The 23304-nt window shown below is 38.8% G+C and overlaps 1 protein-coding gene across 11 annotated transcripts in view; it reads left to right on the plus strand.

The window, feature by feature from the left end:
- cux1a (cut-like homeobox 1a) overlaps nucleotides 1-23304 on the plus strand; it is a 117313-nt gene that overhangs the window by 15519 nt on the left and 78490 nt on the right. For 10 of the 11 annotated variants that reach the window (XM_084400353.1, XM_084400351.1, XM_084400355.1 and 7 more), the window contains exon 2: nucleotides 15116-15226. Coding sequence is in view for 10 of the 11 variants with exons in the window: in XM_084400351.1 (XP_084256477.1) it covers nucleotides 15116-15226 (111 nt within the window). In the remaining variant the exon portion in view is untranslated. Of the gene's footprint in view, nucleotides 1-13893; nucleotides 13975-15115; nucleotides 15227-23304 lie in introns of those variants that run through there. The other variant, XM_084400356.1, reaches the window with a different exon arrangement.

Here is a 23304-nt window from a genome sequence, read left to right on the forward strand (position 1 = left end):
AATGTAAAAAGAGATTAAACGTATGTTTAAACTTCAGCGTTTTTAACAACAGCTGAGCACTGTTGCATCCCTCAGTTCCTCCTCAGCAAAATTCAATTGTACCATCGGTTTTCACTTTCCCAGCCGATTACCAACATTGAAAGAAAATGGATCACGCATAAAATGTCATCTGTTTCTACACGAGATGTTAATCTTTCTGTTTAAAAGTTGCCATATTCCCAGGATCTCTTGTTTTTCTTTATTGATAATTGACAGGCCGCTACATCAGACACATCAGACTACATCAGACACAGAAAGTAAATTTAGCCTTCTTAACACTCAGATTAAGCGATTACGTTTCAGTAAGGTCGTTCTATATCTTTCAACATACCTTCTGATGTTCATTCACGTTTATTTCCTGCACTAGTAGTAAAGAGGAAGAGATGATCAGTTCACGTGTGCTGAACGACAGCGATTTGTCACACCACATTAAAAAGCGCCAAAAAGATATTTATTGTTCGAAAGTGGAGACTTTGTTTCATATCAAAAGTAACAAAGCTTATTGCGATATATTGGATGGGAGGCAGTCACACTACAAACTTTTTGTACTGAAATTGAAACCGCCATAGTCTAAAATATCAGTTCTTGGATTTAAGAATCGATATCTATTCATCAAAATGAGAATTAATTAAAATGTTGAACCAAGGCAGATCTTGAAGGCAGCAAGTAGGCCTATAGAACGACCTCTTGACAGCTGACTAGAAATCCCTGAGATGGCTTATCAAAAACCAGGAAGTAACCGTGCATATACAGTATTTGAATGATAATCTGATATAAGTGATGTGAACGAATAATATAGCCTATATATTTACATTTTCTCTGTCTTAGTTATTAGCCTTTGGTGTCTTCGTATGTCTGGCGATGTCATGTCCAGCCAGTGAGAGTCATCATGCACTGCTTTGCTGACTAATCCAACTGACGTTTTTGGCAAAGTCTGGCCTAAGAAAAAGTAGGGGGTAGTACTTGTGCATTCACGAGAGCGTGTATGCGTTTGCATCTGCCATTGTGTGTGTGTTTGCGCGCGTGTGGTCGTGCTTTGGCAGCGTGAGTTTGTTGTTCCCGGAGGCATGGTAGTGAAAGCGGACCCGTAGAAGGAGAAGAGCGCTCATGACGGTACTCGCTGGGAAAACCGCAGGCCAGACGAGCTGATTGGACTGCGCTGTGACACCATGTTTCCCATGTTCTGAACAGCTTTCACTGGAAGCCGGCCAACACAGAGGGGGACCCCTCTCTCCTGCTCTCCGCCTCTTTATTTCTCTCCTTTCTTGCCCTCTTGTGCTCCCTCTATCCCATTCAGACCGATGTTATTGAGACGAGAGGGTTGCTGAAACTGCAAACCAGCCTTTGAAATGGAAAACAAATTTAAGAAAACAAGCATGGATTGATTTCCTCACTGCTTTTCTCATCTACATCTCCTCCCCTGCTTCATTTGTGCTGGATGGAAAGGGAGGTTTGATCCTCGAGAACTTGTCCTCATGTCTTTTCTAAACCTTCATCACTGGCTTTCCTCAGTGAAACACAAATGAAGATATTTTGAAGAATGTTGGGATTCAAAACTGCATTGAAATTCATTGTTTGAGACATTCTTCAAAACATCATCTTTTCTCTTCCACGTTTTTAGGTAGCCTATCTTTTGGTTCCATTGTAAAAACTGCATTATTTCAGCTATTCGACCACTAGCCGTCCTCCATCTTGGGTGAGGTTGTTTTTGTGCTAGTCATAGTGGTAATAACTCTCAATAGGTCACAGAGATTATCAGCCATTCACAGATGCGCTCAGATTAATTTAGCGTCGATGGGCTTAATTGTTCTTGCAGGATATAGACATAGCTGGGCAGGTGCACTGCAGGTTCTTTTCTGCGTTTCAACAAAAACAGCAACGTTGAGGTGGTCATTCATCTTCACGAACATAATCGAAAAAGAGCTGGCAGGGAAGGCCCATTTAGAAACGGCTCTGATAGCGTTCTGTTCGCGATAAATACTTAAAGCATTCGGAGAGCTCAGTCTGCGGGCTGCAGCGCATTTCATGCATTATTGAGGTTATGAGGGCTGAGGTGTTCTTCTGTGTCTCGCAGACAAAGACCAAAAAAGACGAGAGGCTTTGTGTATCAACGCTTCCAGAGCAGAGTGAGTTCTAGTTATGCACATTTATCGATGAAGACAGTAGTGTGGTTTTGGATTACGGGTGTTGTCACGAATCACAAGATTTTTAGTAGTCAATATCAATACTAGAATCAAAACCAATATCCATTTTTGAGAAGTTTCACAGCAAAAAGTTTGATATTGAACATGCAATTTTAAATAAGTTTTTATTTTAATAAATTAGATTAAAACTGTAGAATGTAGGCTATTCTTCAGATATTTTTGCAATTAAACACAAGTAAACATTCAGTAATAAAAAAAGTTGAAATTAAATCAAATCACCTTTAATTATAAAGAGCTTTTTACAATACAGATTGTTTCAAAGCAGCTTTACAGTGAAACAGGAAATGAATGCAACAGAGATTGTTTTGGGCTGTACAGCAGATCTAGAAGAAAGTCATTGTCCAGTTTAAGTAAGTTCAGCGTGCCGTTGATTAATTTCCATTGTAAAAAATAAAATCATTAGTTATTCATTTATTAATTAGTAATTATTTAATTTATAATAAAAAAAAAAAAAACTAAAATTAAGAATTGAGCCAATTTTGCTGAAAGTATTTTTTATTTATTTATCAGCTTGCTATGCTACGGGGCCCTAAGGGTGACGTGGTGATAGAAAAAAGCTTTGTTCACTCCCAAAACTTTTGTGTTCTCCCCGCAGGCGTTCCCCCTTTGCATTCACTCGCGAAAGCATTTAAATATACCTTTTCCTCCCAAAAAAAGATTGGTGGAAAACCAACCTTGCAACTTGGGGACTACCGTCCCGGCAAGATAGAAATTGGAAGTCTTGTGAGAAGCGAGAACGAGAATGAGAACGAGCGCGAAACACGAATTGCTTTACGGCAATTCGACATAAACACACACGCATGTATGATGTATTACCAGATTACCCACCTCGGTAGACATAGCTCCACACGATACAGTTGGCTTGCTCCGATCAAAACAAACGCACATGAGCAGCGGTAGAGAGGGGGAGGAGGCCGCCGCAAGTGAGTTTTTTACGACCGTGTTGTGAAATATACGCCCCCCCCACAGCTGTAGGGGGAGCTCGTGGGGAAAACATGCGACAACAAAAGGGAAAATCAGCGAAGAAGTGACTAGAGTTCGCTAGAGTTGCCGAGTTCTCCTTTAAAAATTTTGCAACTGAACAAAGAGTTTTTCAGTGGTATGTAAAACTATTTGCGCAAGAACGCTAAATTTTACAAGTCCGAGCACAAAAGCATTGAAATGTGATATTTCATCATAGCTCCTATTTTCCTTTTTTTTTTTTTTTTTTTTTTTTACATCACCATGACTCTTTTGAGGCTCTGTACTCCAAAAGTGCTCACTAACAGTCGGAAACATGACCTTGTGTGCCGTGCACATGCTCCAACCTTTCGTACTGTTGTGCTTATGTGAGAGTGGCTCAGATTCGAATACTTTCCTGTGATCTCTCATTTGTTATAATGTCCAAAAATAGTGCTCACCAATCTATCCTCGTCATATTCCCCACCCCCCCCAGCTGCTTTCGTGACTGTTTTTATGGTCTGTGTAGAACAGTTCCCCATGCAGTCTCCCATTATGTCGATATTGCATATTCCTTTGACTGTGTTTTGTATTTAGACATGGCACGTAAGCATATTCTGAGTTCAGGGCAGCTCAGCAGATGTGCAATGGAAGGAAATTCACAATCAAAATAATGTTCTGGATAATATGGCAGCGCGGAGTCGTGGGGATGGTGCTCGCGGGGGGGGGTTGGCGACTCGCTGAACTAAAGTTAGCAGCTTTTTTTCGCTGAGTCAGTGTTTGAGTTTAGCTTTTCCACTCCGGGCTCGTGAACGTTTCTGCTGACGCATTCTTAATCCCTTCCTTTACTATACTTTTGTGAGCAGTTATGTGTCAGTTCTTGCGGTTGCTAATGCTACATCTCCACTATCAAATAAATGAACTAAACAAGCTTTTTGGGAAAAAGTCCCCCTTAAATAAACACCTAGCTTTGATTTGGAGGTGTTAAAAGCATTTGAATATGTTTACCTTTAAGTGAATCTAAAGGAGGAGTTCTTTGTTGGCTTATCTAATGCCGTTAGAGACCTAGTGTTTGTGTTGATGTATGAAGGTCGGACTTGTGTAGTGTTTCAGATGAGGGTTGATTGACTGAGGCGTGCTGAAGGTCAGTCGTATTTCTGCACCTCCTCTAAGGTCACAGCCGGCGATGGCAGAGAGCCAGTATACACATATACTCATAGACCAGTGCCAACACAATAGCAGCCAGATTACTGTTTACCTCACACACTGCCTTACATCTTTGCTGGCCTACTGTGTACACACTACTACTGCGAGTGCTATACTCCATTCTGAACGTAGAACTTGAGAATGGAGTGACTTGTGGGCTTAAGTTCAGTTTGTAATTGTTTTATTACAGAGAACATATTCTATCTCACATATTTGCAGTTAAAATGCTTGTGTATGATTTTTTTTTTTTTAACAAGGAATAGCCTAGTTCAACATGACATTTTTTTTTATTTCTACTTTTTGTGGAACACAAAAGAAGATAATTAGCAGATTGTTTACAATACTCTTTTTTTTTTTCTCTCTTATAGTGACCTGTAAACATCAAGCTCCAGATTGATATCATCCATCAAAGTATAATAAAAGTTCCACTAGACACATAAGAACTAGTTTCATTTGATGTCATCATTAACATCATACTGTTGCACCACTTCCGGTTTGACACAGTTATGCCAAACATCATTTGTTCTTGCATGTCTCATAACCAGTCATCATGACCCATTCACTCCAAAATTAGGAATGCACAGATATCCACATTTTAGTTGATACTACTGATAAACCAATAATTACTTTCGTGTTGTGTCTGATATTCTATACTATTTTATCTGAATACAAATGCTAAAAAATAAAGGCCATTAAAAGTACATTTAGGCATCACAATATTATAATATACAGTACGAAAATATTTAATATAATATTTAATAATAAATTAATAGGTAAATAATCACAAATCAATTAATAAATCTCTATATTACACTGAAAATCGATGTGATACTGCTATATAGTGCATCAGCTTCAGTGGAATTAGAATATGGCACGTGTCGACTATATAGCCTATCATATACCCTCATTTTTGGTGTTTGACAGCCCATGGTCTTTATCCACTTTTACTGTACATAAAACAGCAGCTTTAACATTCTTCAAATCCTTTTGAGTTCCACGGAACAAAGGAAATCATACGGGTTTGGAACAACAAGAGGGTGAGTAAATGATGGACTGTTTCTTTAAGACACTGAGCCAATTAAAGACAGGCTCTGAATTGAATAGTGGTCCGGTTTTGGTTGGGGAATGTTATCGCTCTCATACAGTGTGCTGAACTTTATTTTATACTGTTTTAATTCAGCAGTGCGTGCCGTCTGGAATGACCGGCCCTCACTCGTGGAGCGCTGTAGCATGTCTCTGTCCACTTAACTTGCATAAAAATGTTCTCCTGTCTTTCCGTTGTGATGCGAGTGAAAGATACAAGAACCGCCTAATCAGCAGCTGAGGTGCTGAAGGTCACATGCTAATACGCAGGGAGATTAACCCCAACTGAAAACATGAAGAGTAGATTTGATCCGTTGACATAAAATACCGGTTGTGCTGTTTATAGGTGAAACACAGTCCAGGAATTATATGGAAAGATTAAAGTAATGTTTTAACTGGCTGATATGTTTTTTGATCCACCTGCTTATGTCACCATCTTTTGTGTGTTAGCAGCTCGATGTGTATACATGCTGACTGTTCAACAATTGCAATCATTGTTGTATTCACCCCCACACTTTTTTGTCAAAAAAAAAAAAACCTATTGGAATTTCCTGAAATGTCATCCCCATTTAAAGTGTCCATGATGCATCCTTTGAGGAGGTCTTAGACTTTTGTTTCACTGAAATTGAGTGACAGTTCCTTTAAAACAAAGTTTCTTCGTTTTGTTCAATTCAGTCTAAACAGCTTTGTTGATTCAAAGTCACATGCTTACAGTGTAAAAGAAGTCGCACATTTGAAGTCTAAACCAAGTTGATTTATAGTTACGCATTTGCAGTGTAGATAGCTTTTTTTAATTCAAAGTTGTGCACTTGCAGTGTAAATGTGTTATATTTTAAATTACGGAGTTGCAGTCAGGGCCGGCCCAGTTGGTGCCCTAGGCAAGATTTGGGATAGTGCCCGCCACAAGCCAACTAATACCAATGGTAACTGCACTGTCATGCATAATTAACGTGTTATGGTCATGTATTAATATCACGTCATGATGCAGTGTTTAAAATAATTAGTCCAAGTCCAACATAACTTGTTGTCAACTATTACCCAAGATGTCCGTGCCATAATGGGACATTGGCGGCTTCACTTTTCTGCTAGTTAAGATGCGTCTTTTTTACAGTCTATGTTACAAACACGCTCAAAGAGGGCTCCCTTTATAAGCACTAAAAATCGTGCTGAACTCAGAGTCAGCACTGAACAAAAACTGTATTTTGACTAACTTAAACCTCTGATTGGCCACTGCGTTCAAGTGATCAACAAACATGTCTGTGATTGGCTTCATTGTTCAACGTTGTAAATAGAAACACTTTGGGTGCTTCTCAATACTCAAATTGATGATTCCTCCAGCCCGTGACCCGGAAACCGATCAAACTTAGCCATCTTTCTTGAAGGACATCTCAACTCTCTAATTGCACCGCAAGGAGGCGAGGAATGAGGAGCAAGGAAGCTTCCTGTGGAGTCATGAGTGAGGATACACAGGTGTATCCTTCCCTCGAATCCTAAGGGGGTGGAGCTTAGATGCAAGGAAAGGAAGCTAGGATGAAATGAGAAATGAGAAGAACCCCTGGCCTGGACACTCTCCAGAGCACAAACACTAGGGTTTGTCAAATCTGTTTCCCCCAAAATGATATTATTAGAGTATCAACTTAGGGTGCTCTTGCTTTCGTCTGGGAGAACTGGGCCTGCCTCTCATCATGTCATTCTGTGCCATAGACAACCGCCACATCACCTATGCCACGGTCAGGCCCTGGTTGCAGTGTTGAAACCTTCATTGATTCAAAGTCGCGCATTAGCAGTGAAGACCGCTTTTGTGAGTCATGCTCTTGCAGTGTGGACAGCTTTGATTATTCACTCACTTGCAGTTGAGACAGTCACACACATTTGCAGTGTACACAGTTAATTTCTAAGTCAAATGCTGGCAGTGTAGTTTATGATTCGGAGTGGTGCAGCTGCTGTGTAGAAAGCTTTTTTGATTCACTTAGGCACTTGCACTTTAGACGGCTTCATTGTCGAAGCTGCACACATTTGCACATGTGCATTACAGTTAAGTTCAAAGTCAAATTCTTGCAGTGTACACAGCTTTTGATTTGGAGCTGTGCATTTGCAGTGTAGACAGCTTCACTGACACTTGCAGTTTAGACAGCTTGTTGATTATAATTGAAGTGTTCTAGTTTTGCAATGTCGTCTGCTTGTAGACTTGTTCTTATTGTTTACACTAGTGAATGAGAACAACGAATCAGAACAATGCAGCTTGGCCTCTCTGAGTCAGTTGAACTATACTGTAATATCTAGTTCAGGTCACCGTCTGCGGCCCCAGCCCTCAACAATTAACCGCTTGTTGTCTTGTGAAGAACAAACACCCCCTTCTTTCTTCTCTCTGCCCCATTATGCTAATTTCCAGTTATGAATCCGAGCATCTAATTAATTCAGTTTACAGCAGAAATTTCAGGATAAACAAACCTTGTATTAAAATGCAAATATGCAGAAGAGTTTGTGGTAGTTAGATGCCAGACTCTGTCATGAAATTCTTGAAAAATAATGCAGCACTTGTGCTCTTTTTTTTTTTTTTTTTTTTACACAGCACCTCGCCCGCTGAATGAAGGCTTAGGACTGGCCATGTGTGTTTACGCTGAGGGCAAATATGTTTCCTATGGTGCTTTGCTCGCTGTGCATCACTTCATATTCTTTTCCCAGAGACCGTACACTGGCACACAATGTTAAAAAAATATATACACTGTCGCCACCGATAGCCTCATGGGCAGCGTGCTGACATATGGCGCCGTTGTGCTTCGGGCGACCCGAGTTCGAATCCTGGCTCGTGGACCTTTCCCGATCCCGTCCCCCGTCTCTCTCCCACCTCGCTTCCTGTCCACTCTATACTATCCTATCACAATAAAGGCAAAAATCACCCCAAAAAAAAAAAAAAAAAAGAAAAGATTGAGAAACTTGTCATTCATTATAACGGTCATTAAGTTTCATAGACATGCAGTATGGTAGTAAACAATCCTCATAACAAACAGTCTGACGTGTACTCTTGTGGAGTCAGTAATTGATTTTTTTCTTTACTCAAGGCAGTAACATTAACTCGGCTGTTATCCAGAAAGACAAGATGATCTCTGCCTCTTTTGTCATCCAGTCTTAGGCCGGTCAAACTGTTTGAGAAACAGTTCACGTCCCTCCCAACCAGAGATCCACTCCCCAGACGTCGCCTCCACTCCCAACCAGAGATATAATTGCCTTAATTAGTTTCTTTAAAACCCGCATAACATTTAAGGAATGTTGTTATCAGTGGTGGAGGAGGCACAGATGTATGTATTTGCTTGGAGAAACGTAAAAGTTTCTGGAGGTAAAGGCGTGCTTCACTTTTTCTCGATAACACATCAATGATTTTTTTTTTTTGCAAAGTCCCTTACTGTATGACTGTGACAAGCAAGCAGAACCAACACGCGCTCTCAGACCCCCTCAGATTGCGATTCTTCCAGTGCTGACTGAAAGCCTCTGAAGTAAATTGCTGATCTTGTTGCATAATAAATCAAAGGCGGAACTATGGTGGTTTAAAGAAATAAGAAAGAAAGAGAGAATAAGCTCTGGGCTTGTTCTTGTTCCTCAGCTTTAATGAACTGCGCTGTAAGCCCTTGAGAGCTCTGTTGATAGCAAACATGGCGTGTAAGATGGTGAACCGGTCCTGGATTCATTACAGCCGTAGGAGCGACTGATATCGCGAGCCCTGTGGACCAACCGGACCGCTCTGACAAGAGATAACGCTGATCTGTGAGAACGGCTTCGACAGAGTTTGTTAAAAAGAAACTATCCTAATGAGAATATTGTGTCAGACGTAATCCCAATACTGTGACTCTGAGAAGCCTTCAAAGAATTCCAGTTTAAAGATGCGTAGAGATGTTAACAAGTTCACGATCACTCGAGTTGTTAGAATGCTGTTAGACGAATCAGGTCTGACATGTATAGGTGGTTTTATACTGTCTAAGAAACTTTTTTTGTGTGCGTTTTAAGCCGTCGCTCCTGACGTCCAGCCTACAAAACAAGTTGGAATTAGTAATGCATGTACAGTCTGTTAAACCGCCTCAAAAAACTCCTGCCCTCCCCAGCTGGTATGAAAGGGAGTGTTCTTCTGTCAACAACTGGGACATTGTTGCACTGAGACGACCCAAATGTACTGCATCATAATCAGCAAGCCCCCATAATGCTTTGAGTGTCTCTTAATTGGATGGAAATGAAGTCTGGTCTGTAGTTTGTCCATACCTAATGAGACTCAACCCCACGGTCCCTTGTTATTCACAGATTCTGTGTATGCGAGCGCGTCGTGCGTGCGGTTGCCTGTGTTCCCAGAGGTTGCAACAGTGGGCTCTCACATTATAAAGCTCTGTGAACGTGGTGGTCTTGATTGGGTACCGCATGCCACAGTGTGAAGTTTCTGCGCTATCGCAACCTCCTGCAACGATATTACTCACACGCCTTTGTCTGATTGTTGCTGTGTGATAGTGGATCTTGACGACGTGCCAAATCCTTGATTTGCAATTAAGCCATCTAAGCTAACGGAGACAGGAAGATTTAGTGTATCATAGACTACTGAGACACATGCATTGTTCGCGCAGTGCGATTAGGTCATTGTTCAACTTTTTCAGACTGTGTGTGTAATTCAAGACTCAGAACAAGGAAGGAACTGAATGGATCAGACCATGTTGTAATGCTTGTGGTTTGGTAAATGTTTGAATCATATTTGAATCAGTTTTTTAAATGCATTAAAATACCTGATAGCATGTTGTAAATGCAATTGTCCAATGTAAAGGTAAATGCAGAGACAATCACAGTAAATTACAATCATAAATTAAACATGATTTGTAACTTTCAGTCACTAATCAGCCTGATTAACAAAAAAACGTGTCATCACACATTTTCGAAGTTTTTCACTAAGTGACGGTCGGCCGTCGTCGAGTGTTGTCCGGCCCAGTTTTTGCAGTGTGTTCCGCACTGTATTTTGGCCATTTGAGCATGTTGCATTGCCGTATGTCTGTGCTGTAGGTGAGAGAGAGTGTACTATAAAGTGTGTTTTTTGTGTACAACGTTGTCAAAACCCTTCCTGTTTACACGGTTGCGTGAAAATGACTAAAACCGTTGTATTATGGATGCCAGGTCAGTAGTTGGCAGTGTCACTTTGTAAAGCCTGAACACATAATACTCATGCGCTTGATGTCAGCTTTTTCACAAATTTGCCATTATGTAGTTTACATGTAGACAGCAACTTTGGAATTTTTCAGTGTAGTGCAGGATGAGCCATCAAAAATAGTTTGCCATTGGCAAATATTGTATATTTTAATAGTGTGTTATCTGCAAAAGGTTACTTTTATTAACAAAACTTCATAGGGTCAAGTTTCCCTCTGCTCACTGTTCTTACGTTCATACTCCCTGAGGAGCAAATTAAATCATCGCTCACAGGGCTGGCACTTAAGGTGTGAGAGCACATTGACCCATTTATGTGAAAACAATATTAATACGGTTCTTTACTTTGTGGGTAAAGTCACACATCGGTGGCACCAGGCCCTTCGCTTTACTACTAACTCTAGAGCATCAAGGGGTCAAATGCAATATTCAGTCTTTAGAGGTCACAAACTCTAACACAATGTCGAGGGATCTCTTTTCGGGATGCGACGTGGTTAAGTTCAAACTTCTGCTGCCAAATCTTTGGCTTAGGTGTTTAACAGACCCCACTACAGTGTACACCGAGTCAAAGCTCAAAACGGCGGGTCAGCGTTGAGATTAGTTGCTCACACAAAGCAGGTTTGTTATAAATGGTAGCAGCAATAGCAAAGACTTTGATAAAGGGCTTAACGGCTATGCCGGCGTAAAAATAGATTAGCTCTATCTGTGCTAATGGCAGTCGTTGGTGCCTTTCAAAACACACATACACACGCACGTCTTTCATAGGTTTTTTCACTTAAGTATAAAGTCATACCCTTCAGAAATCAGGTCACCTTTTTTTAGACCAAATGATTAAAGGACAAGCTATAAAAAACCTCAAACTGTAAAATCTTTTTCTTTTTTGGCTAACTCAAGTACACTGGACAATTCTTTCTTCTTTTAGTTTGGGGCTTTTGAACACATTTTTTATTTTTTTTGAAGGGCAGTGAAGAGGTGACTCAATCTCAGTCCACAACAAAAAAAAAGTGTGACTTTTGTGGTGCCGTTGGCTTTTTATGTTTATTTTTTTTTAAGTTTGAAACTATTTTTCATTGTCTGGTGGGTAGTGCATACATTTGCAACTTACTTCCATACTTTTTAATTTTTTTTTAAGTAGGGCTGCACGGGACTTGAATAGCTATTTGTGGAAAGAATGAATCATTTTACAATGATTAGGGTGATTTTCTTCATAGAAATTAAAAATAATAAAGCTTTTAATTTGAAGACATTTGAGTGTAAACCATCCTTATAGGGCGGAACAATTTGGAAAAAAACCTTCTGTTTACTCTCTTTACAAGAACAAACTCAAGCCTCTTTCAGTAATCAAAGTGAACAGAGGCCACTTGAGTTTCATAGGCTATATTCCCACTGTTTTTGACCCATTCAGTATAAAATAATGTATACTAAACTTTTTTTTTTTAAATTAGGAATATGTGTGATGTTTTTTCACTTGTGTTCACTTAACCAGCTTTTCTTGCTAACAGAATTATAAACCCATTTGTTCAGAATTCTATCCACCATTTTTAGTTACAGTACAGCTCCCACGACAAAAGTGTGTCTGCTGTCCTCTCTCACCTGTGTTAGAATCTTGCTTTGTTTTTATCTGTTCCTGACTGCCTCTGAGCTGTTGACCCTCTTGAGTGCTCAGGTGCTCTGTGGCTCAGCGACACTGGCAGTTATAAAGAGAGAGAGGAGGAAATCTAATGGCCTGTGAGAAAGATAGGTTATGAGAGAATGAAGGAAGAAAAACAGCAGCTATACAGAGAGAGAGAGAGAGAGAGAGAGAGAGAGAGAGAGGCCTCGCTGACGTTTCCCTGCTGCATATGCAGCTGATAGTATCTGGCAGGGCCTGGCTCTCTGGGGAGCCCTGTAATCTGTTCCATCAGCGTTTACTACCGAACAAATTAACTAAGACAAGCACCGCCGCCTGAGCCAGCAGAATTCTTCCATTAGGAAAATTATAAAGCTATTATGGGGAACAATTTGGTCCTTTATATAAACGACTCTCATTGGAGGGCTACAGGGCTTCCTTGAACTACACCAGGGGGGCTGGATGGAATACCCTTGGGGGCATTACCACTATTGATACCAATAGGAAAGAAAAATTGCGCTCTTTAATATCTCAAACATTTCTCCTCGACGGCAGTGAGATTAAATGGAGAGTTTATTAAGTCTCTGAGAAGAAAAGACCCCAGGAAACTCACACGTGTCTCCTTTTGGAGTTTCTTAAATATAGTATCTTAACATTTGAATTATTTTCTCCAAGTAATTTTAGGAGAAACATCTGAGACAAAGTTGATACTTCACTGAAGAACCTTCTTAAGCTTTGAAAGTGCAACTTTTACTGTATTATGATTAATATTTGCTGAAATTTTGGTTGCACGACCTTAAAAATGGTGTAAGACAAGAATATATATCCTGATTACATTCACAAATCATTTCTTAAGTTGACATTTTGAATCCAACTCACTAAAAATGGTCAAAATTGTGAATCAAATAAGCATTCTTTTCATTGAACCCTTTCAACACAGTTCAGAATGATTTATTTACAAATGCTTTCCCAAGTTGGAAACATAAGCTTTACTGTATTATTATTTATATTTCCTGTAATTTTGGCTGAACGAATTGCATTATGGTGTAAGACGAATATATATCATGGTTATGGAGAGGTAATGTATATAGACTACCCTTAATAGTCGTGCGTACATGTCATGTCAGTGCATTGTTAGGGTAAATGCATTATGTCACAATTTATTTCCGTCACAGTCTCACTGCTTGTTTTAATAACAAGTCATTTAGGAAGACCAGAACCAGAGCCCACTTACATAGCATGACGTTTTTATCTAAAACATGTCCCATTGACCCAGAAACCAATGATCCACACCCGTCTCTTGGGATGGTATTTTAAAACCAGATTTGTCCCTGGAGATCAGCCCTCGTGCTTTTACCTTGCCAGACTAGCCGAACGACTCTCCTTCAGAGTGCTTTGCGGAGCCATGTGTCTTCCTATGTGGAAGGAGGAGGTGATAATAACAGAGGAGAGTAAAACTGGGGCGAGACTGTGGTGACTCAGCCCCCCAGTTGTTGTGTTGGAGGTTTGGGGAGTCTGGCGCACAGAGTTCCAGCCTAATTAAGTTGATTTGTTCCCAGCATCTGGCTCCCAGATGTCAGACGATATTCTTTAGCTCAGCTCCCTGCTGTTGAGAGGAGAGGAGTGGGACGGCAGGGACCGCAGACTGCTGACTTTTCACGAGGCCCACCAGGGGTGGGACTACATCGTGCTGTTGGTGACTGATGGATGCGGTGGCCAATCGCGGTGTGTTTGTCGCAAATTCTAGGGAATCTGATTGGTCCGTTCGAATGAGTGGTTTATAGCTGCATTATGCCTGCAGGTGCAGTTTTCTCGCACCTTATAAAACGCGTGTTTTCTGCAAAATAGACGTGATGTTTGGTGCAAACTGTGAAGGTCCATTCGTATTGTTTTTACAGCTTTTGAACCAGTTGATCCAAGTCACATTTTGGACTGAATGATTCATATGCGAGTCAGTTCTTAAGTTGACATTTTTACTGCGTCTGAAGTCGCTTACTGTCGGAGTAGGTACTACATTTGAATTTGAATTTACTTTGCGACTGTTAAAAAAGTATGTTCTATATAGTATGAATGAAATTCGGACAGTAACAACATGGTGGATGTAGTATGTCACGTGACCTACCAGCATCAGTTGCATCCGCTTCACTTCCATTCATAAATCCCCTCCCGTGGCCTTATGGGAAGTGTCCATCGAATGCGTATTTCAGAATCTCGGTGGAAGTAATAGTACTTTTCACCTACTGTTTTCCAGATACTATGTATTCAGACATACAACTGTTTTGGGACTGTTTTTCGCATACTATATAGTAGGGAAGTATTCGATTTCGGACGCAGCGCCTAGTCCAAATTGTGAATTGAATCAACTGTTCAAACAATTATTTTCAACAAAGCAGTTGATTTGATTCACAATTCAAAGCAGTTCATTCACAAATATATTTTTAACCTGACAATTTAAATCCAACTCGCTGAATCATTTAGAGAACCAAATCAGCTGGTTTGTCGGTGCTTCATAATTTAAATAAATCTTTCTTTTCTTTTTCACAATTTAGAATGAACAAATCAAAGTTGACATCCTGAATCCAACTCGCTGAATTATATTTGTCTAAATTGTGAATTGGATGAATGATCTTTCAGTTTGGAACAAAGTTAAAATGAGTAAATAATTATAATTTTTCAATTTTTATCCTTTTTATCTGATTGTCATAGGGAAGACAAATCGGTTCTAAAAATCCCAAAACTAAAATGATTGCCAATTCTGTAAATTCAAGGTTGATATTTAGGCACGGCTCACTGATCTCATTTCATTTATTTACTAAAACCGTTACTCTGGAATCTCACGTGAATCGTTTCCCTTATCTGTCCTCAGAAAGAACTGGATGCCACCGCCACAGCCCTGGCCAACAGACAGGATGAAAGCGAGCAGTCCAGGAAAAAACTCATCGACCAAAGCCGCGAGTTCAAGAAGAATACTCCAGAGGTGAGGAAAAAGCGAGAAATGGAGTGAGAGATGATTCTCCAAATGATAGGAAGCTCAAAGGTAGTGGAGCGAAGGGGAATTTGAGTGCCTAATTTTCATATGTCTGGACTGACACATCCTGGTCTCCTGGGTACATTTGAAGCACCAAATTTCGGCATTTCATATCAGTTGATATTCTTCTGCTTGCATTCTACCTCCATTTTTGCTGCTTTCATGGTTTTAAATGTTGCACCCTGTAGAGTTGCAGTCTTGTTATTACAATTGTTCCACTTGAGTTCTATTGCATGACCGTGCCTTTAGATTACTTTTCGGATTTTGCACTTGTCTGAAACTCGGCGTGGCCTCGTAAGAGAGGTCAGTGGCAGAGAAACCAGAGGATATTATGGTTTATCCATTTAGGGAATACTCGGTCTGCATGAATAGTGGCGGACGGTCGTGTCCAGACCATAGGGTTGTCTGTGAGGTCATGTTCCAGAGGAAAAACCGACGATGCATGTTAGCAAGACAGTAAGGATCAGTGATTCTTTATTTACTGAAAACCCTCTCTGATCTGATAGAGTTCTAAAACAAATGCGCCCTGACAGTTGGAGAACATCACGACTATTGGATCAGGATGGTTATCAGATGTTTGTTCTGTTTAGAAACAGATTATTCTTAATGTGTGAATGTGATGTTTATCGACTCTTGTTTCTATCATATAGTATTTACAGACTCAAAATCTTGAATCACATGGAGGGGTTAGCTTTCTGTCAGGTAATTGCATGGATGAGTGACATTCATGACATGTTTAACTCATTTATCGATTTTGACTCTTATTCTGAAATTTATTTGTAAAATAAATCCAGATAGGATGTTTAATAAAAGCAAAGGAATCTGTCCTTTTTTTATGGCAGAAAAATCTGAAAATAGTATGAAATATCGTATTTTTGTAGAAATATATTTTATTTAGCCATATGCAATTTTATTGATACATTAATTTAATAAAATTGTATTATTATTACTACTACTACTACTACTACTACTACTACTACTACTACTACTACTAATAAAAAATATAACGATACAAAATGTAATATAATAAATGAGAAAAACTATACAATGTAAAAAAATACAGTATTGCATACAAATGTTATATTAAATTCTGCTATACAGTAAAAAAGTGCAAATTAGTGAATCTATTGACCATTTGTTCTGTTTTCTGATGCTGTTTATTTATGTTTGCTGTTTATTTGTCTCAAATTTAGTATTGTACTGAAGACAAAACTTTTGTATCTAATGGGTCAGAACAGTGCAGATCAGGATGTAGTAATTGCGTCATTCAGTCAAAATGAATGAAAAGAAAGTAGAGAAAGAGACATCAAACATCTGTCAGAAGACGTCTAGAGTTCAAAATAACCTTGGGCTTTTCTTTTAGTCTTTGATTAATAATATCCTTATCAGCCTAAGTGTGCTTTTGTAAAGATTTCAGACAGGTGCCTCCAATCTTTCCAAACGCCAAATCCGTATAATTCCTTACTGTATTTGGTTTTGAGAAGTCTCTGCCAGCCCATCTGGGGTGTCGAGAACTCAAGGGCACCGCAGCGCTCCGGCCTGCTCTATCTTTGATCATGGTTGCCGTCGCCTCCTGCCCTCCTCCCTCTCGCTCCCTCTTTCCTGCCTCTCGTTTTGCGAATTCCTCGCGAGTTACCACTCCCAGAGAGTGCCGATGAATAAATGGAAAATAAAAAACCTGTTTTGTCTCCGGAGCCTCAATAAATCAGTCCCCCTTTTCCATTTAAAATGTCCAGGGCTGCAATTTATGTCTGAGCTTAATAACCCGTTACTAAATTAATCGTGCTGGGGGTTTTGGCTGGGAGGCCACGCGTTCGGAGATTCTGTGAACCCTGTAAAAAAAAAAAAAAAAAGTCCATCTGAGTGCTTTTCTGCCCGGTACCCAAGGTGCAAGACATCAAGGGCCTCAGTCAGAGAGGTGGAAATTCTATCTCTGATGAGGGAAGTTGGAAAGTTACCTTAATGGCTGGACTGCTGGATGTGGAATTAATGTGCCATGCCAGGCTACCTTGCTGTACCGTTTCTTCTGGCACAAGGCAAGCCGTAATCTAACCTAGATGGACTTTGTCGTATCAGCTTTTAAAGAAAAAAAATTATATTTGAATGTTTGTGCTTAATTTTCTCATAAATTTGCATCAGGTTCCACCATTTAAGAGAACAGATCACCCCAAAAAATAAACATTCTGTCATGTGATTGTCATTCCAAACTTTCTTCTGTGAAACTCAAAAGGTGAATTTTTGCTGAATATCCTTGCTAGCTTTATAATGAAGAGCGGGGTTTTAAGCTCAAAAAAAAAAAAAAAAAAAAATTATGATAAAACTAGTCCAAACCTAACTTTAGCTTTTGCTCAAATATTGATGTATTGATGCATGACGTTCATGACGTTTTATGGATGCATCATTTTTGCCTCTTCAATTCTGTCTTTTTTTTTTATCAAATCCAAAAAGCAAAGTAACAGGCTTTTAATATAGCACAATTTAGTGAGAAATTTCTAATTTAGTAAGTTTAATACATTTTCATTGATTTAATTATATTTTAATAATAATAATCCTACAATATGTAATATAATAAAATGTATTATTTTAGACAAATGTCATATTAAAATCTGCCTTACAATATATACACACTACGTGTCAACCACAAATTTTACTTTTCAAACAAATCTTTTTAATAAATCCACTGTACAAGTATTTGTTCATGAATTGGACTGATTTAGTTCTTAAAATCTGCGTGAACCGGAAGTTCTTCTAAATGTGAAAAATAGAGGGTGTGGCTTGTTTTTTCTGTACTGGGGATTGATTGGATCTAGAAAAGTAGGCGTTCCCTTCAGCTTGCTGAGCCCCAAGCCATCAAACTGACATCATAAGAGATGGAAGGCCATTCCACAGGGGAAGTACATTTTCAGATATTGATTAAAGATTACGAAGACAAAAAGAAAAGAAAAGTGGATCAACTTGCACGGATTAATTGTTTATCACAAGACTAGAAATGTGTGCTAACAGTAAATGGGGTCAATTTTGATTTCATACTGACTTAAGTTTCGCTCACTGACTCCAGCATTAACAGCCCACTTTAGGGGAATATTAATAATGTATGTTTTTTTTTGGTTTGTTGTTGGTTTGTTAGTCACACAACGCTCTAATGGCTTCAGAAGACTTGAACTATAGCACTATAGAACTAAAAAATGTTTGTAACATTTTTATGGTACTTTTTGAAGCTCTAGTCCCTATTCATTGTAAATGCACAGAAAAGAGTGACCAGTGTGTTATTTAAAATGTCTTCTTTTGTGCTCCACTGAAGAGAGAAAATCCATACAGGTTAGGAATGACATGAGGAAATTATGGCACTCGTAATTTCACGTTTGGATACACTGTCTCTTTAAAGTTTTCAGAACTTATCTGTATATATTTAGACAGATGAATTGCCATTTTTGTTTCTCTGTCTCTCCATATCCGTTTCCATTTTCAGTCTACTAATGTTCCACTGTAGTTGTGTAATTGTTATTGACTAGTTATTTATGTAGCTCCTTCATGGTTCTGGTTCGCCTCAGGATGCTGGTTGAAAAGTTTATTGTCCGCTATGTGATGTCAATGTGACAGATAGGGATTTGTTAGGATGACCCGTTATTTTCCAACCGATTACGTAACGTCTGTGTTTTGCTCGGCGTGCACCTGTGAAATAAATAATCCTAAGCAGCCGTTAAATTTGCCACAGATCACTTCATTTAGTCTTTTTTTCGAATGCATAAATATTTAAACCAAACAACCGCAGCATTTGGTCCTATTTTCGTTTAGCTTTCACATGCTCATTTAGATGAAGTTTTAAATAGGATGTGACGGAGACTGAAAGAGACCAGTGTGTCGGCGCTGAAATTATATTCCGAGCTGCCTGCATGATGGAAATATTTTCATAAGGTCATGTGCATTCCCTCCCCTCCAGCTCACATATTTTGAGTTTATGCATTAGACACCATTGATAAAAATCACATTTTTTGCATTTTTGCTGAGAGTGTTGCACCACATGCAAACACCATAACTTGAAGAGCGCATTTAAACTTTACGCTGAGTGTTTGATGTGAATAAACCACACAGATTTCAAAAGCGGTGCTCTTTCTATACACTCTTTAAAGTGAACATATAAGGTCTCCTAAACATATTTTACTTCCATAATGTGGCATTTTTTTGAGTTAAACAATATTCAATTACAAAAATGTAAGGTGGGACTTGATATTATATCTATATGGCAGGTGGTTGGTAGGATAGGGTTTGAAAATAAAGACTTTCAAATTTGATTAAATTTTTTTTTTTTTTTTTTGCTACCTTTGTGCAGTGATGAAACATTCGCAAGATCTGAAATGTGTATTAAGAATTGAAATATGGTCATTTTGATTGCATATACTGATTTTATTTGATGTTTTATATGATGGTCAGCCTTGTGCCATTTAAAATTTACTTAAGAATGTTTTTTAAATTTCAGTGTGAATCTAAAATGATGCAGAATTGTCATTTTAATTTTAAAAAGTTGAATTCAAATGGAATTAAATTCAAAGAAACTCGTATGACTGATATAAGTGTACTTCATAATACAATTTGTTAGAATGAATTTCATTTCGATTTTTAGAATGAATAACATACAACAAATCCTAAGATATTAAACATTAAATTATATTAATAATCAGTTTTTGAAAACCCACCCATAGTTTTTTTTTAAACTTTCATTTTAAAAATATATCTTTTTTTAAATTAAAATCTTGTTTTTGGCTGCATTGAACTTTAGAAATCCACTCATGCAAAAAAAAAATATTCTACATATCAGGGAATAAATAGGCATAATTAGTCTAATTTATGTCATTTTGTAAAAAAAAAAAAAATTTTGCTCTCTTTGAATTGCAATTTAGTAAATTCCTCTTCCTACTATTTTAATTCGACTTCCTGCAGGTTGTGACCAATTCAGTGCAACTCATGAATTTAAAGAGCTAATTCTTAAATTCTGGCATTGATCTAGTGAGAAGATATATTTTTTTAACTGTTTTTGTACTATGTTTCTATCATATTGTCTACAGGCGCATTTATAATTCTTCTGCTGATTCTCAGCGTCAAAGGCCACTATAAAGAACAGAGTCAGTCGTCAGTTTTTTTCAGTTATGATTGTTGTGTGTGCGTCAGCCATTTTGATTTTTGCTCCTTCACTGGCTTTGATGTTGCCTTAAAGGGGACGGCTGGTTGGCCTCTGGACGTTGTGATGTTAGTGTCCGGAGATTTCATTGGCTGCCAGGGCTGGTCAGAGAGAGCTGTGAACTGAATGGGCCTGACAAAATGAATACAGTAATTAGGGCTGATCCACTGGCATGCCGCCCACGCTGGCAGACTGGCGTCTTACACTGTTAATTATAGCCGTCCCGTTCTTAACACGACATTAGGGTATTTACCAAGGACTGAATTTGTTACAGTGTATTTGTGTGTGTGTTTGTGTATCTCTGTGTGTAGAGGTAGCGAGAAGAGAGAGCATTGTGTGACTAGCACACTGAAAAATGCCTTTGATGTTGACACTGTAATGGAGGGATGGGGGGATGGGGGGCTGGGAGGCACAATCCAGTGAGGTCTGGGGTCGACATATCCGGTTTGTAGACCCAAGACTTTCACCACATTCATACGTGACCGATTATGTGTTTTGACTGCCAGTAGGAAAGAAAAATCACGAGTCATGTTTCTTTATATATGTCAATTGTTTCTACTAGACTGCAGTGAGATTACATGTGGGGACTTTTGCCAAATTTATCCTGAGAAAAGACCCCAGTAATCTCACGTGTATCCATTATAGTTTCAGAAGAGAACAATAACAACTGTGGAATAGCCATGATATGAAAGTCGGCAAACAAAAGTCAATATGAGCTTAAACAAGTGTATATTTGAAATATACAACACTGAGAACTATGAGTCTTTTGAGCTATGATAAAGTAATCGGCAAGCAATAGTTTTCCTGTGGGATGCTTGCACACGTTTAGTCTATCTTGGATCAACAGGTCTTATTCAGGGTTTTAATCATGAATACTTTCTCAGTATTTTGTGTATATATTAAACTTGGTTGCCATTTTCGAACTGGAATTCTGGAATTGCGACATAATACGTGGTTTAAACAGCAATGTAAGAATAATCTGACTAAATATTGTTTATATTTTTGTTTAGAAGTAATATGTAATATATACGTATTTAATTAAAATACTGTATTTTTATTATACACTGCCAGTTTGTGATGAGTAAGAGGTTTAAACAACAAACAAGTATTACCTTCAGTCATCAAGGAAGCGTTAAATTGATCAAAAGTGTTAGTAAAGACATTTATAATGTTACAAAAGATTTCTATTTTTTTTAAAAGCTGTTCTTTTGAACTTTCTATTGAGCAAAGAATATTTATCAAATGCATCACGGTTTCCACTTGCTCTAATATTAAGCAGCGCAACGGTTTTCAACATTGATAATATTAATAAATATTTCTTGATTACCAAATCAGCATATTAGAGTGATTTCTGAAAGATCATGTGACGCTAAAGACTGGCGTAATGGCTGCTGAAAATTCAGCCTTGCCATGACATAATCAATTACATTTTAAAATATATTAAAATAGAAAATAGTTATTTTAAATTGTAATAATATTTCAAAATATTACTGATTTTACTGTATTTTTCAGATACTTCTTTCAAGAACTTTCAAACACAAAATCTTACAGATCACAAACTTTTGAATGATAGTGTGTATTTATAGTGCCATAACGTTCATAATGGACCTTGCATGTAGTTTTATTGGATTGGTTTTTGAATGTTTGTGTTGTATATTTTTGAATGAGATAACATCCTGTATTTTGGGATTTTTTTCCCCCGAAGTTTCTTCTGTGTCCTGTCAGAAGTGATTTGCTTTTACATGGTATCCTTGAAGAGGGGCTGACCTACTAAAGGCTTGTGTGGGAGAGACGGGTCAGGGATATCTGTCTCTCTGCATAGCCTTCAGGTTCATGGTGGGGTTTTAGCATTAGTGCCTATGTATCTACTCCTGACAGGATAGTAGAGCTGAGATATTTCAAATATCAAAATAAACTTCAGAGTTGTTGATGATTTCTTTCCTCACCCTTCCCCCCTCCTTGGGTTTTTCTGTGAGGTTGAGAGTACTTGTTTAATGTACTGGTTCATTGTATTTGTGCCTGTAGGATTTTATCCATCTGCTCAGCCAAAGTGGGAATGAGACTGGAGTGGAACTGATGGGGCTTGACTGTGTGCCACTTCCTGTCTCTCTCAGCTGACTTGATTGGCTGTTCCTCAGAGCTTCCTGTCTGATAGTCACCACTGGACTTTGCTGAGTGTTATGCATTTGGATATTCTGACTACTGTGTCTATGTTATGAATCACGCTGCCCCACATTTAAAAACGAGTCTACTTCAGTTTCTCTTAGATCACTGTTGGTTGTGCCTGATTGGTAGTTTTTGAAATTAATGCTGATTCCTTCATAATTGTATAATATTTAGTGTTCATGTCCGTTCTAGTTTATCATCACCCGTCTGGTGACTTTATTACCGACATGAAATATTCAAAAATGAGCCAAATTCTGTGATGTCATAAGGATTCATTTATTTTCCCATCAGAATGCATCACTGAGCATGTGTGAGTACCCTAACCTGACACTGAGCACTTTGGGTCTGCAGGAAGATGCACGACTAGAGCTGAATATAATTTTTCCACCTTGTTTAGAATCCCTTTGTGCTGAGATATTGCACTGGGTCATTAGAGCCGACAGGAATGGGACAAGGAATGGGAATAGGAGCCGGAATGGGAACCTCCCTCTGGAGTTCTGGGGGTTCGTCTGTCCCTGAGCTGCCTGGAGAAGAGTAATCTGTCTTCTCGAGGCGACCTAGCCGACAACAGATTGGTCACGTTAGCCGAGCCTTTTGCAACCCCCAGCGATCCTTTCAAAACCCTGCAATCTACAGTCCTGCGGTCAGAAATCAAGCCTTAAAGGGATAGTTCACCCAAAAATAA

This window comes from Rutilus rutilus (genome assembly GCF_951802725.1).
Source record: "Rutilus rutilus genome assembly, chromosome: 25".
Lineage (NCBI taxonomy): Eukaryota > Metazoa > Chordata > Actinopteri > Cypriniformes > Leuciscidae > Rutilus > Rutilus rutilus.